The sequence below is a fragment of the Malus sylvestris genome, chromosome 16 (assembly GCF_916048215.2).
Source record: "Malus sylvestris chromosome 16, drMalSylv7.2, whole genome shotgun sequence".
Lineage (NCBI taxonomy): Eukaryota > Viridiplantae > Streptophyta > Magnoliopsida > Rosales > Rosaceae > Malus > Malus sylvestris.
This window is the reverse complement of record NC_062275.1, coordinates 2,728,678-2,743,424: the sequence shown is the minus strand read 5'-3', so window position 1 is coordinate 2,743,424 and position 14,747 is coordinate 2,728,678. Positions and strand designations below refer to the sequence as shown.

Here is a 14,747-nt window from a genome sequence, read left to right as displayed (position 1 = left end):
ACCCATAAACATTTTCAGCTTGAATTGAATAAATTAAACGAGAAAGGACAAATATTAACGCTGTGTAGAAAGCAAAAAGAAGTGTGGAAATCATTTCCCTTTGCTAAAACAGTACGATCCAAAAATTAAAAGCAAAATAACGTAGCAGATTTGAAATTTTAATATTGAAAGTGAGTCGTCAACCACCAAAACTTAATAATTCTGCAACTTGCATTTGCAAACATTCATACAGGTACTTAGTACTTACATATATAAATATTCACCAGATAAAACCAAGGTAATTGACACACTGAAAAGTATGGTATCACAGAGGCATCCCATACTCAAAACATCAATATGCAAAACTTTGAAGCTAACTAGTACTACGAATTGATTCTATGCATACCCAGTCATCCCGACAGTTGAACTCGAACGATTTGCTTTATGAGTTGCTTGAGCAGCAGTTGCCTTGGTGAAGTACATGTAGTAATACACGTTGAGAATCATAGTCGCAACCACAAATACTGCTCCAGAAACGAAAACACCTTTTCGCAAGGCTTCACAGGAGAAGTTCTGAGCATATATCATCCCCCGGTACTTGGTGTGATAGGCATTTTTTGTAGCACCAGCAATTAGACAAGCTTCTGCAACCAGAAAAGTTGCCCTGCAGATACACAAAATGCAGCAAATTATAAAGGTGGAGTTCAAATACATGGATTGATTGAAGAATAATATCTTCAATCAATTCGTCCTAAGGCCAAATGAAGGAGACTAAACATTCAACTAAATATTCATACAGAAATGTTTACCAAACTTTTTAAGTAAATAAAACAAAAGAAAATGGAGCAAAAATGACGGGCAGGTTAAAGCAATCCGGAGGTTGATGTTGTTGAATTTTTCAAGATGGGGTTCCTTAATTAAGGAACGTAGGACTGCTCACCATGATGAAATAAAATATATAATGGACCAAGCTCGATTTCCACCAGGGGCCAAGGGTCTGCCAAAACACATGCACTTCGTGACACCCATGAGGAGTGATTCGCCTGAGAGAAGAAACAAGAAACCGCCTACTCCATAACCAGTTGCGACATCTGAATTATACACACAGTACGTTTGATTCGTTTGAACATCTGTACGTATTTCGCCCTGCCAGGAAATGAAGTTTCTTTATAAATTGATGTTACAAAATATGGACCAAGATTCCACCATGCCAATTGGTAACTCAGACAGTAAGCAAGCATTCAAAGGATAGAAATGGAACTATCAAGCTACCAATAAAACATACCTATATTGATATCTTAGTAATGGAATGGAGTCAAACCCGCTTCCTTTCCATTTTTGTAATCAACATCCATTACTTTTTCGCATTAAGTTTATACCAGAAGAAAGAAAAAAGGAACCAATCGGTAGAAACCTCTTCTGTCTAAAACCTCATCACCAATGCTATCAGAAATAAGTCTTAGATGAGAAAATGCCGAAAAGCTAAAAATCAACAAGTTGACTATAATACTTATACAAGAATCAAACCTTGCAATATCAAAGGTTGCAAACTTTTAAATTTTCTCTATTTCACACTTTTTAATTTGAAAATTCATCATGACACACGAATATGCAGACTAAAAAACTCCAATCCAACTGACGTATGAATTGCCTCTTCATATACGCCCACACGAGAATGCATAATTCTTCATAAACAAATTCATCCCCTTAAAATAAAGAACGCATTGAGTCGTACAAATGGAGAAACAAAATCCAATGACCAAGAAAGCATGGTACATTAACTTCTCAAAACAGAATGTTCAAAAGGATAAGTACTAGTCTAACAGCTGTGAGAAAATCAAATTTTCTGCGGGCAGCCCTGAAACTCATTATTTTGCAATTCAGGATGATAGATCACCTATTCAGTTGTATTTTTACTACTCTACCGATCAAACGACTACATAACCACTGCCAGCAACTTTTACACAGTTTCAAATATAGATACACATTATGAATGAGCTGGGAGATGGTCATTCTTATTGTGAAAGTTTCATAAAATAATCTCTTGCATTCGCCAAGATCACACAATGACAATGGCAACAATTTAACCCCGAAATTGAGAAGACTCGACTCCAACAACAGGCATTACAAAGCAATAATGCTCATTCCTGTGGTAGCAATTCAGCGAAAAATTATGAAAATTAAATCATATAGTAAATGAACTAAATCGCATATGGAAATCGCCACCCTCAGAATCTTCGAGAATTTAAAAAAAAGGGGTAATTTAGAAAAAGAACCATCAAAATTTCATATCCTTTCTGGCACTGTTTTGGTAATTGAGTGAAATTCAGAATCCTCATTTGTGGATATCCTAGAAAAACCCAAAACCGGAAAAACAGTTTCACCATCAACAAATCTACCCCAAAAATTGTAACAAGCCCACTTTTCCAATGCACTAATTACAAATTCGACAACATCCTTAAAAACCCTAATCTTTTACACAGCACAAAGAGTACGGAACAAAGCATCAAAACACACAACACATGAAAAGTAAGCACAAAGAAACAGATCAAGATACAAAACAAAGACTTTGGGAAATGCCACATTCAAAACCCCAAGTTTAATTACAATTCAAACCGCAAAATTAGAAGAAAAAGAAAAGAGGGGTTACCACACTTCTTTGTCTCTCAGCAGCAATGGCGAACCCAAAGGCCACTAAGCTCAGAACCACCACAAGCAGGTGCACCAGAGTCGAGCCCTTTCCTTCTCCCATGGCTTCCTTCCTCCTCTCCCACCTCCCTCCTCTCTCTCTCTCTCCCTCTGCGCCTGTGTGTACACTGTGTAGGAAAGTTGAGCACGAAAAAGAGTGAGACTGAACAAAAAGCGACAACTTTCTTTGAACGCAGTGTGAGTTGCAAAGCACTGTAAGCTGTTTAACTAAAAGAACCCTTTTAGACCCACGCGATCATTTAAGAGCGTCATAGACACGCCCCAGTCAAAGAGTCAAACTATAGGTGGATCTAGCCTCTGGGGGAAGTGTTTTTCGCAGGTCAAGCGATTGCAATGGAATCCGAGGAGGTGGGTTTGCGTTTAAAGAACTTCGAGATGCTTTTCAGGAGAGGAGAGAGCGTTCCCACTTTATATTAATCGGGAATATTTTCTGCAAATTCTCGAATAGTATATTAGGTCTTCAAATTACAATATTATGTAAACTTAATTGACAAATAAATCGCACTCGTGGTGGTGAAAGTTTTCTCAGAACTTATAAACTCGTACTTCTTGTTGTATGAATTTCGTGAGGGAGATCGGCCAGAGAGAAGAGAAGGGAGTTATTTATACTAATAACGAGAGACATTTTTTTTAGGCCTAATTGGATAAATGGTCTCGTGATCATAAGGTATTCGGATGATAGCCCATGTGGTAAAAAAAATCGGATTTAAACCCCTGTGGTCACAGTCTGTTAGGATTTAAACCCCTGTGGTCTAAGTCTATTAGGATTTATGCCCTTCTGTTAAATAATGCTAACGTGGCTGCCACATATATGCCACGTGTCTGCCAAATGTCTGCCACGTGGCAAAATTAATAATTTTTAATTTTTTTTTTAAAAAAACCTGAATTTTTACAAAAAAAAAAAAAACCCAGATCTGCAAGAAGAAGAAGAAGAAGGAAGAGGGAGAGGGAGGAGGGTCGCGCGGGGAGACCAGCGAGGGGGGGAGCTGGTCTCCGGCGGGAAGAAGAAGAAGAAGAAGGAAGAAGGAGAGGGAGGAGGGTCGCGCGGGGAGAGGGCTCCCGGGGGGGGGGAGCTTGTTCTTCTTCTGCAGATCTGGGTTTTTTTTTTTTTTTTTTTTTGTAAAAATTCAGGTTTTTTTTATAAAAAAATTATTATTTTTGTCACGTGGCAGACATTTGGTAGCCACGTCAGCATTATTTAACAAAAGAGCATAAATCCTAACAGACTTAGACCACAGGGGTTTAAATCCGAATTTTTTTACCACAGGGGCTATCATCCGAATACCTTATGACCACGGGGACAATTTATTCGATTAGACCTTTTTTTTAAGTAATACAATTACAACTAGTAACTTATCTATATAATAAGTAATAACTTTAGGAAGGTTATTACGGTATTGTCATTGACTTGGTTATTCTTAATGAAATTCTTAAACAGGATTTCTTAGGTGCCAAGTATGTTATCTCTTGTGTATATATCCTTTCTTTAATTGTACTCAACGATTTTGTTCCTTGATGTCCTAGGCCATGTTGTGTTTCTTTTTTTCCCTATCAAATCAGCCATGCCACTCAAGATCAATATGAAAAATCAGTTAACTAAAATACATTCGTGTTAGTTGTAAATAAAAGAAAAAAAGGAAAGCATCAAACTCCAATTGAAAGCAAACGAGATAAAAACATATCATTCAACTTGTAGACACCAAACGAGACCAAAGCGCATCATTCGATACAAAGTGTATTTACTCATCAGTCCTGGTTTTCCCATGGCAAGTAGCCCAAACGGGTGGAGTTCTGTAAGCATTGAATCCCACACAATATCCGCCCATTTATCAATCGAAGTGGCCCAAATACGCCCAATAGTTGAAGTTCTCAGGTGGTCAACATGATAGGTGAATTAGGTAAAAAATATGGGATAAATTGAAGGATGGAGTTGCAGTACATTCTGTCGCAGTCCAGGTTTTGAACGACGCGAAGATTAGGAGTAAATAATTTTACAAAAATCTAAGGCTCATAGTCGGCAGGAGAAAAAAATCAAGGGCTGAGAAATAACGTTACACAGCATCATACAAATAATTCAAGTCGTGATTCAGATAAGATATGGGTGTCACAACCTATGGAGTGCATAACGATAAGGCAAAGATTTTCAGAAATATCAAATTTAAACCACTAGATTTTTAGGCTATGGTAACACAGACTAAATTCAGCAGCGACGTTATTTTCTATATATACATACATGAAGCAACACTGTCAAGTCCTCTTAAGCTGATCAAATCTACCTAGCTGTGATAAATTAAAGAAGAAAGAGAGGAACGATGGCTTCCTCTATGGTTTCGTCCGCCGCTGTTAGCTCCGTCCGCCGCACCAGCTCCCCGGCTCAGGCGACCATGGTGGCACCCTTCACCGGGCTCAAGTCCTCTTCAGCCTTCCCCGTGACCCGCAAGGCCAACGATATTACCTCCATTGCCAGCAACGGTGGAAGAGTCCAGTGCATGCAGGTAACCCTAGCTAATTAATTTACCTGTATATGTTACTTTAGGGTTATGTTAATTTCTTAAGTGTATTTAAAGTTACCTTAGAAAGAAAGTTAATTGATCCGACTACGGCTTTGATGTAAAAATTGCAGGTGTGGCCACCAATTGGACTGAAGAAGTTTGAGACTCTCTCTTACCTTCCTCCCCTGTCCCCGGAGTCATTGGCCAAGGAAGTTGACTACCTTCTCCGCAAAAACTGGGTTCCCACCTTGGAATTCGAGTTGGAGGTAATTAACATGCACTCTTTAGTTCGTCTAAATGCAACAAAAACTTGTAAAATATTTTCATACGAAAAATATTTAAGTGCGAAAACACATAATTTAAAATAATAATAAAATAATCTTTATTTTTTGTTCTTCCCCCAAGATTAGGAGAAATTTTTTAGTGTGATCGGTACATGGGATGGTACATCACGTGTCATTATACAAATGGTGAAATATGTGTGTTAAAAAGTTAATAACTTAAAAAATTAAAAAAAATTCACCACTTATATAAAAACATGTGGTGTATCATTCGTATTCCGGTGTGAAAAATTTTATTTTTTAAGTTATTAACTTTTTAACACACATATCTCACCGTTTGTATAGTAACACGTGACATACCATCTCGTATTTTGGTCACATTGGAAAAACCCTCCAAGATTAGGTCTTGAAAATTTTGGTATTTTAATGTAATTTCATCACTAGTTCTTAGTCGAGGATGCTTCTCGTTTCAACGTTGAGTTGACGTGTTTTATATGTTTCGACGAAAAAAATGCAGCACCCGTTTGTCTACCGTGAGCACAACAGCTCCCCAGGGTACTATGACGGACGCTACTGGACAATGTGGAAGCTTCCCCTCTTCGGATGCACTGATTCTTCCCAAGTTCTCAAGGAGCTCGAGGAGGCCAAGACCGCCTACCCCAACTCCTTCATCAGGATCATCGGATTCGACAACGTCCGCCAAACACAGTGCATCAGTTTCATCGCTTACCAGCCCCCAAGCTATTAAGTTCTTCAAAAACTACGCCGCCGCAACGGTGCCCAACCGGCTATAGTTACTTCCCTTCAACAATTTGAATTTCAAATTGACATGTCGGTAGTTTCTGTTTGTACCGTTCGTTCTGTGGCTCCAAATTTTTTTTCTTTCTGTAATTTTTCTCCTTGTAATTCTCCGTTTATTCTGTGATATTTGAATTCTATATCTAAAAACAGAGTTTGTGTTCGTCAACTTTGCATATGCATGTTCATTAATTTCTGAAATTCCGTACGTGAAGTGGTTTTCGCGCATCCTGACAGCGGCAATGATAGCGAAGAAAACAACGGCAGAAAATGACTATTTTGTTGTTGCTGCAAAAATCTTATACATAAACTGAACAATGTAAATACAAATCTTCTCTCCGTCTTTTTTCACGGAGTTGGGATCTTTTTGTGGTTCTCAATCCCCAAATGTCAGCGTCCCAAATCACATCACTGAACAATCCGTAATGCGATTCTTCCATAAACTCCACATCCCAAAGTGGCACCCAAACGGACCCCCACGACAATAGCTCATCCACCGCAACACCACCACCCAAATTCCCCCAGCAATTCTCATCCCCAGCCATCAGATTCTGATCATCCGCCACCAAACCCAAGTGCTGATTATCTCCGCCGTCGATCCTCGAACTCTTCTTTCCCGTCCTTGTCTATCGCTTTCTTCGCCTTCTTGTTTGCAACCGCCAATGTTTTTGCCGTCGTAACTTCAAATCTTGGAGCTTGAACAATGGCAGCACCGTCTCCTCCGCCGCCGCCACTACGTCTCTGCCTCTTCATTTTTCCCGGTAAATTTGATCTCTCCGATCTAAAACCCCATAAAAAATGCAAATTATGAGGAATTCGTGGATGAGACGGCAAGAAGATATTGATATTGGGTTGTTTTTACATAGGCAGTTGGTTTGGAATTTTAATTTGGAGGGCTCGTAGTAGTTACATGGCCGCAGCTATGAATTTCTGTGTTCACGTGACCTCACCCTGTTGTTTTAGAAGCGTTGCCCTCTCCCTTGTTTTCCTACTTCTGGACTCCCCAAAAGGTTAATTGGGCATCCACCACGACAAATGGTTCAGTAAAAAAAGGGTAAACAACAGCTCTTTAAAACAAAAATGAAAGATCTTAAATTTAATACTTTGTAAACTGTAAATTTAATTAATAACGATCATGAGTAAAATTTAATTTCTAACTAACCTATTTTCAAGCATGAAAAATAAATAACGATAGTTCGCCACCCGTTAGCTCCCTTCAAAGGAAAAGGGTAAGTGGGCAAGTAGATTGACACGAACGCAGCTACCTTATTTGGATAGGACCAATTTTATTATTATATTTTTTTTCCTGATATATGTGTGGGCGCTGTTCAATGAAATTCCAGTGGTAAAAGCAAGGGACACATGTAGGGAGGAGGGATATTCGTTGCGACTGTCTTGAATTATTATAAAGTTGATAAGATTAAGAATTTGTTTATGATTATTATTATAAAGTTGGTAAGGCTAAATATTTGTGTTGATAAAAAATTTGTAAGTGCTTCTTTGCAATAAGATTATTTTCTCAAAAAACATATGGTATATGATTCTTCGGGCCGGATGCATTTTTAAGTACTTCTGAATTTGTGATGAAAAATTCGATATTGTCCTAATGAAATTATCGAAAAAAATACATTCCAAACAACTTTAATAAAATATGTTTTTGATGTAAAGAGTGTCGGAGAAAATGAACTTATGAGTGTAGGAAATAATACTCTAATTAGCCGGTACTCTGAAAGCACAACCGAAGAGCACACTTACTAAAATATTTATCAACGGGAAAATGAGTTGGGATTTCAAAAGATATGTTCGAGTATATTTGTTTTGGTCAGTAAGATCTTTTAGCAGTTTGGGCAGGCAATGATCCATGGGAATAAAAATGTGGCCTGTGATAATGTATGCATCGCTGGTTCTGCAGCACACCAAAAAGCTTGAGTTGTTGGCAGATAAAAAAAGGGAGGGAGGGAAGTTGGGAACAAAATGTTCCACTTGGCGTTGTAACTTGTAAATTGACTGGTTGGAATCCCTCTGTGTTGGAGAGTGGTGGCTGTCTGCCTAACCGACTAGTCCCTTGGCCCGACCTGAACCTGCAAGTTGGGTACCAAACAATCAAAACAACACGTACGCTTTGGGTTAAACTGGTCTCTGTCTTTCTGTTTGTGACAGTGAAAACCATCTTATCCTGGTGGCGGCTTACATTACATATCCCATCACTGCCGTCACTGCCGTCACTGCCATGGCATCTACTTATCCTTAACATTGGAGAGGATGGAGAGGTTGATAATAGTTTGAACATTTAGAATCCTCCCTTTCTTCTGTAGCCAAATGATTTTGTTCTGCAGTCAACGGGTGTGGGCTATAAGGTTAATTATCCAGTTTTCTAACCGTCTAAGCAGTTAGTCCTAACCGGCCATACCTAAACTCTTCGGACTAAGCTATTTTCTTTATAAAACAAAAGAATATCACTAAACCGTAGTATTAAGTGGCAATCAAATCCCATTTCAAAACTCATGTCAATATTTCTTCCGTTTACTAGTCAACCCGTAAAGTTATATTGAACAGTGATTCATCTCTTTGTTTCACGATCTTCTAGTTTGATGCGAATAACGGATGCTAATATAATTATGTCTATTCAATGTTTCAGAATGACTTTGAAAATTCACAAAATATCCAATAAATAAGAATAACTTGTATTTGATTACAAAGACAATTCTTTCACTGAGTGAAATCAAAATACAGTATAATACTTTTGCGAGAGCCTCCCTACCCGACCACCCTCACGCAAATCTGTTCGAGTGATGATATTTGTGATGTATAAGATTGGTAGATATTTTATGAGCCATGCTACTTTTTTGTTGGAACTTGGAAGGAGCCGTCGATATTTGAAAGTTGGTTGCTTAGTTTGGAGGAGAAAAATAGAAAGCAAACGAATAAAGAAAGAGAAAGCATGGTCACAACCATACCAGAGATAACGAGATATGGGATATCTTTTCAAAATTTGGGTTGCCGATACACGTAGAGGACATCCGTCCACCGCCCACACTGTCAGTAAGATTGCAGGTTTGTTTGATTATTTGTTTAGTATTTAGTCGGATCGTGTGAAAGATATACGCGTCCTATATATATATATAAATATCTTGGGATAAAATTAGCATATGTATAGTTGTTTGCTGAATGCTGGTGATGGATGCGTATGTGATGCACTATTGTAATGAATTTGGAACATGAGATAATGAAAAATTACGTAGAATTATTTAGGTAAAGAATGAATGGCCTAAACATGAGAGATTTTAAGTGTCTGGAGTATGAGATAGAACATTACGTAGTATTATGTTTCGTGTTCTGATCATACTGAAAAATTTATCTCTACTCAGAGTGAGAACGGAGGACTGAGGACTGAGGATTGAGAAGGGTTTCAAATTTAAATCTTGGTACTTGAGTTGAGTGGTAATTGGCCAGTCAAAAATTTCTGCTCAAAAAGCCTCTTTGAGACGTATTTAAAAGGCAACCAACGTATATAATGTACAACTTTTAATATTAAAGGTATTTTAACATCATATGTAGGTGAGGTTTTAATAAAAAATAGTAACGTTTGAACTTGTGAAATGACATTATTACCCATCATTTTTTTGTGTGATAGAAGACTAATTTGTCTTTTCATCATCTTTTAATTGACAAAGAGGGTTTCATTAATTAGTAGATATTTTAACGTTTGACGAACTTAAATGTTTATTTCTTAGACCATCATTAAAATTTTATATGTTATATTCCAATTCACTGCCGGACTAGCATCTAATGCTTTTTAAAATTTTAGTTGTACGTACCATTGTAACAAATATCAGAATAAATAATTTGAGAATTGTTATTGGTACTTCCAAAGTCTCATTTTATACTTTAAACTTTCTATATTTAGAAAAAAAAATACACTTATGAAAAATGTAAAATAGAATTTTTGAAACACTAATAACACTTCCCAATAATTTAACCGACATTAACACCAATGTTTTAAGGGAGAGATTTGTTTGACAATGTGCATTTATAGTGACGATGTTAAAGTAGGTTCCTGCTCCTGCTTAATAATAACTTCACGTAGCTCCTTGGAATCAGTGGATCATGTGGACCCCTTCTCAGGATCCGGGTCCCCCGCAACTAACCAACCACTTTCAATTGACACGTGTCATTTCACTCAATCTTGATTAATTTGTTTCAAAATTGAAAAACTAACATTTAATGTGAAAGTTAAGTAGAGTTAACTGAAATAACATGTGTCAATTGATTAGGTGTATGGTGAGTATATACCATAGTTTATGATGGTGAGCAAAAATGCTCTCAATATATTATCCCCTGTTTCTGGAGGCGGGTCCCCCTTCTTGAAACGAATTCAAGCACACTCAATGTGCACCTTCTTTCTTCTTGTATAACAAAATCTTTGTGTTGATTTTGTTTTGTGAGACTCGTTATATTTTTGTGTTAAACTATCATCATCAATGTCTTGATGTAGGATTTAAACCGATTAAATTAGTCAATGGTTATCATAATCGCACCGCTCAATGTCGTTTTAAACCCAAATTTTCTTAAGCAGACAAGAAGTAAGAAAACCCCAATTGCTTAAGAGATCAATCGGCTTCAACACAATTTGCACTTTTAACTGAATCGTGTTTCATAATTTTATTATGTTGCTTTCTTCTTGTTTAATAATAACCTTAAAGGCGTGATAGTCATCTGTTGGATGAGGACGGAAGATACCAATTAACTACGTCTTAATTGTAAAGAGAGAAATTCTTCGATCAAAAGCCCAATTGGCTTCGACTGACTTTCGGAAAACATGTCCACTCTGCATCTTCTTCATCCACACAAAAGGGTTCCAACAGGATATAGATGCTCAACATTTCGAATAAAGTTGCGCGGATCATAAGCTGAACGATTCTTTCAAGCTGTTTTTTCTTCTTTTTCTTTGAGAAAAGCATCAACGATCAATTCGGAAAGTAGAAACACAGCAAATAGCGGACAGCAGAAGATAACAGAAACACAAATGGTATATTTACACTGTAAATGACTGTTCGGATCGACCCAACAGCAACTTCAATTTGTACAAATTCGCTTCATAAGCTTCATAAGCCGCTCGCTGAAACTCCGAAACACCTAAATGGAACACAATGAAAACTTTCCAACAATGGGCTCTTAATTTTTACAATACAAGAGGGTGGTGTGGTAGAGAACACAAACAGAATCTGTTCTCACACCCCCTCAGAGCCCTCTCCTAAATAAGACATCCGAACCCCGCTCGTTATTTACTTACACAACGCATTTCATTTACACAAATCCCTCGAACATATATGTACACTAGACAGAAGGATCTACTTCCTTCACTCACCGAGAATTTCAAAATTTCCTCTCAATGCTATCAAGTATAGAAAACTTAAGCTCAATTTTCTCCTATGTACCTTCGTTGATTGATTGAATCGGGCTCTTTATGCCAGGGTAGGGATGCTGCGGTTCCTCTGATCCCTGTCCCGGCAATCAAACCCCTCAACCCTCACTGCCGGTTTGCTCCCAAAATTGGTCCGAACACAGCCTCCTTTCCTCGCGGACGAGGAAGGAGACGATGACTGACCTGACAGGGCAGGTATTGGCGACAGTGCTGAGGACGAGATGAGCTGCTCATCCCCAAATCGAGCGTCCTGAATTAATGGGTTAGCTACTCTGCTAGGCGGCGACCCGCTATAAAATGGGTGCTGCGAGGCCATTTCTGTACACGAAAATTGTTCAGCACCAAAAGATCCCTACACAGACCAAACATCAACAAATGGATTATAAACCATACACATTGGTTCTTTCAAGGCACAATGAATCTGACTTAATGATCCTAATTGCCTAATTAGCATTGAGTTAATTGAACAGATTAAATCTTAACTAATCTAACTGCAGATCTGGAAGTACCTTAGTGAGAATATTGTCTAAAATGTCAGACCCAGCATTTGAATCACAGAACTCCGCCTGGTGGCTGGAATCAAATAACAAAACTTCATAATTTGAATTTCGAAACCCTAAAAAAAGAAAAAACAAAACTTTCACAAAACAGAGAGAAATTCGAAATACCCGAAATGCCACCGGAAAGATCTGACGGGATCGTTGAGGAGGCCGAGGCGGCGGGGCTTGGGGCAGACGACGGAGTCTCTGGAGCAAGACCTCATGTCTTCGCAAGCTGAGAGAGCACTGCCCTGCTGCATCGCACAGTGATTCATTTTCTCCTCGGTTCAAAACGACGACGTAAAACCTGGTCAAGCAAATAAATTAAAGGAAATTGAAAACTCGACGGACGACAAATCCAAAAAAGGAGCATAGTAGATGTAAACTGAACAGATCTGATCTGGAGAAACTGTAGCGGAAAACGGATTTTTAACTCGTGCGTAAAATTTGAGGAAGGAGATCTTGAGAAGTCGGACTTGGATTTTCAAAAACGAAGAAAACTAAAGGATTCGAAAACGCCAGATCCGAACACAGAAATTGGAATTACCGAATAGTTTGATGGAAACAAGGGAAACCCATTAATTAAAAATAAAATAAAAAATCATGGGAGCTTACCTTTTGAGTCTGAGTGAAGAAGTTAGCTGCTGGTTGGAAAAATGGAGTGGAAGATTAGGGGGGAGAGGGAAGGTGTTTGGTTGGTTGGAAACAAGGTTTGACGAAGGAGGGTCTCCATCCAATTTATAGAGCCAATGGCTCATGAGAAAAAAGAGAGTGAACAAAGAATCGTGTGTTAAATTAACATAAAATTTTTGGAAATGGGCATGGGCAACTGTGAGAGAGAGAGAGAGAGAGAGAGAGAGAGAGAGAGAGAGAGAGAGGTGGAAACAAGCGAGGAATATGAGATGTGTGGGGAGTAAATAACTTTACATAATACATAATACGAATATACGATTGATGAGACATTTTGTGTTAATGATATTATTTGAGTCGTTTCAAATTTTATTTGGGTGTGACATTGTTGAAATTGACACGGTTGAGTTTATACTATTTGATTTTGTATCTGTAACATGTAAGTCCTCAATTCGAGAAGTTTTTGAAGTATGATGTACCAAAAGTTAGGTTTAAGAAAATTATAGAAATACTTAAGACTAACAAAATTATAAAAGTACTTAAATGAAGACAATACTTACATTACATTATTGTTAGTTTATAATGAGGCTTAGTCATTCTCCTCACTTTAGTAGTGTAGATAATTTCGTTTGGTATTTTTTTTTTTTTTAAAAAGCATACCCATGGGCACATCATCTCATTTACTATTTTTTTATTAATGTATTCGAAACCGTTCGTTTTCTTAATTACTATCTTCAAAAATTTCCCTGGAAAAATTCATTTAAATAGGAAGGAAGAAAAAAAAAAAGAGAAAAAAGAATTATACTCCGTCCAAATAAATCCCTCTTTTCATTGATTAAAACAAGTGCGAAGTGTCCTTAAAAAAAAAAAAGTGCCATGTGCCTCGATTGGCCCTTCGCCAGCTTTGTCAGTAGTTACTGGATGTACTAAAAACAAACCTAATCATTTTCCTTTGTATAAAAAATCCAAAGGATTCTTACCTTTCCCGCGGTACAAATTCAATTCAACCCAAAGTGAATTTTGTCTTTTGATGGATATACCACAAGTTTCTTTGAAAACTTACAAAAAAAAAAAGTTCTCATTCCTCTGGTTTTTAAATATCACCCATAAAAAAGGATTACCACGAGCAAGACTCAAACTTAAGGACCTGGATTTAGCCAAATCACGATTGTTATCAACTCAATCAAAATCCTTGTTGGTCAAAATTTTAAGCTAAATATGAATCAAGGACGATGATGAAACAATGCGTATTCAAAATATTTAGGGCCCGTTAGTTATCCTCTGGGATCTGGTTTCATTTTTTAATGACGAATGTAGCTTAAATTACATGGTTTCCATTTAGTTTAAAGAGACAAAAAATTCGGTTTAAAAATAGTATCATATTTTTAACTTTTGTGCAGTGTGGACTTCGAACAAAACCTAGGAAGCGACCTGCACCTTGTTCGTTGCGAAAACCTCAATGCCACCGTTACATCCCGGACAACAACCAGGATGCCATGAAGAGAAGTTGAAACAACTGACATCACTCTATTTGTCCAGCGAGAGGATTTTTTCCGTCCCCTTCCCTCCGCTCCGACCCTCCCCTCCGATAGTGATGTCCAGGGAAAGGATTGTTTCCCTCCCCTCCCTCGGCTCCGACCTTCCCCTCCGACCAAGGTTATTCCAAAGCAAAACATGCTTGCCATTCCGAATAAAAGTTTGAAGGAAAGCAGATCAGAGAAACTCTGCTTTTACAAACGCATGTATCGTAGATTCCAGTGATACAAACCGAATAATCCTCAAACGCATGTAACCCACATCCCATCGCTTAGGCATGACACTAAGCGTGTAACCCACATCCCATCGCTTAGGCATGACGCTAAGCGAGGGGATGTGGGTTACACGAGAAACAAAA

The 14,747-nt window shown here is 37.9% G+C and overlaps 3 protein-coding genes and 1 pseudogene across 4 annotated transcripts; 1 reads left to right on the top strand and 3 right to left on the bottom strand.

Moving 5' to 3' along the window:
* Positions 1-171: 171 nt before the first annotated feature.
* Positions 172-3,006, bottom strand: LOC126607194 (uncharacterized). The gene is made up of 3 exons (XM_050274694.1): positions 2,630-3,006; positions 920-1,125; positions 172-643 (listed from the first exon to the last, which is right to left on the bottom strand). The coding sequence occupies exons 1-3, from the start codon at positions 2,729-2,731 to the stop codon at positions 376-378; spliced, it is 576 nt and encodes a 191-aa protein (XP_050130651.1). The 5' UTR covers positions 2,732-3,006; the 3' UTR covers positions 172-375.
* A 1,856-nt stretch (positions 3,007-4,862) lies between these two features.
* On the top strand, positions 4,863-6,428 carry LOC126607195 (ribulose bisphosphate carboxylase small subunit, chloroplastic-like). Of its 2 annotated transcripts, none has more exons than XM_050274696.1 (3): positions 4,863-5,183; positions 5,312-5,439; positions 5,979-6,428. In XM_050274696.1, the coding sequence occupies exons 1-3, from the start codon at positions 5,001-5,003 to the stop codon at positions 6,253-6,255; spliced, it is 588 nt and encodes a 195-aa protein (XP_050130653.1). In that variant the 5' UTR covers positions 4,863-5,000; the 3' UTR covers positions 6,256-6,428. The 2 variants fall into 2 exon arrangements, with proteins under 2 accessions (XP_050130653.1, XP_050130652.1); XM_050274695.1 differs by having other exon boundaries at positions 4,881-5,183; positions 5,312-5,446.
* Positions 6,429-6,536: 108 nt separating this feature from the next.
* LOC126607199 (uncharacterized) lies at positions 6,537-7,410 on the bottom strand (annotated as a pseudogene).
* A 3,861-nt stretch (positions 7,411-11,271) lies between these two features.
* LOC126607197 (uncharacterized) lies at positions 11,272-13,103 on the bottom strand. Its single transcript, XM_050274698.1, has 4 exons — positions 12,839-13,103; positions 12,353-12,530; positions 12,194-12,257; positions 11,272-12,036 (listed from the first exon to the last, which is right to left on the bottom strand). Exons 2-4 carry the CDS (start codon positions 12,496-12,498, stop codon positions 11,725-11,727), a joined length of 522 nt encoding a protein of 173 aa, XP_050130655.1. The 5' UTR covers positions 12,499-12,530; positions 12,839-13,103; the 3' UTR covers positions 11,272-11,724.
* Between the last annotated feature and the right edge of the window lie 1,644 nt (positions 13,104-14,747).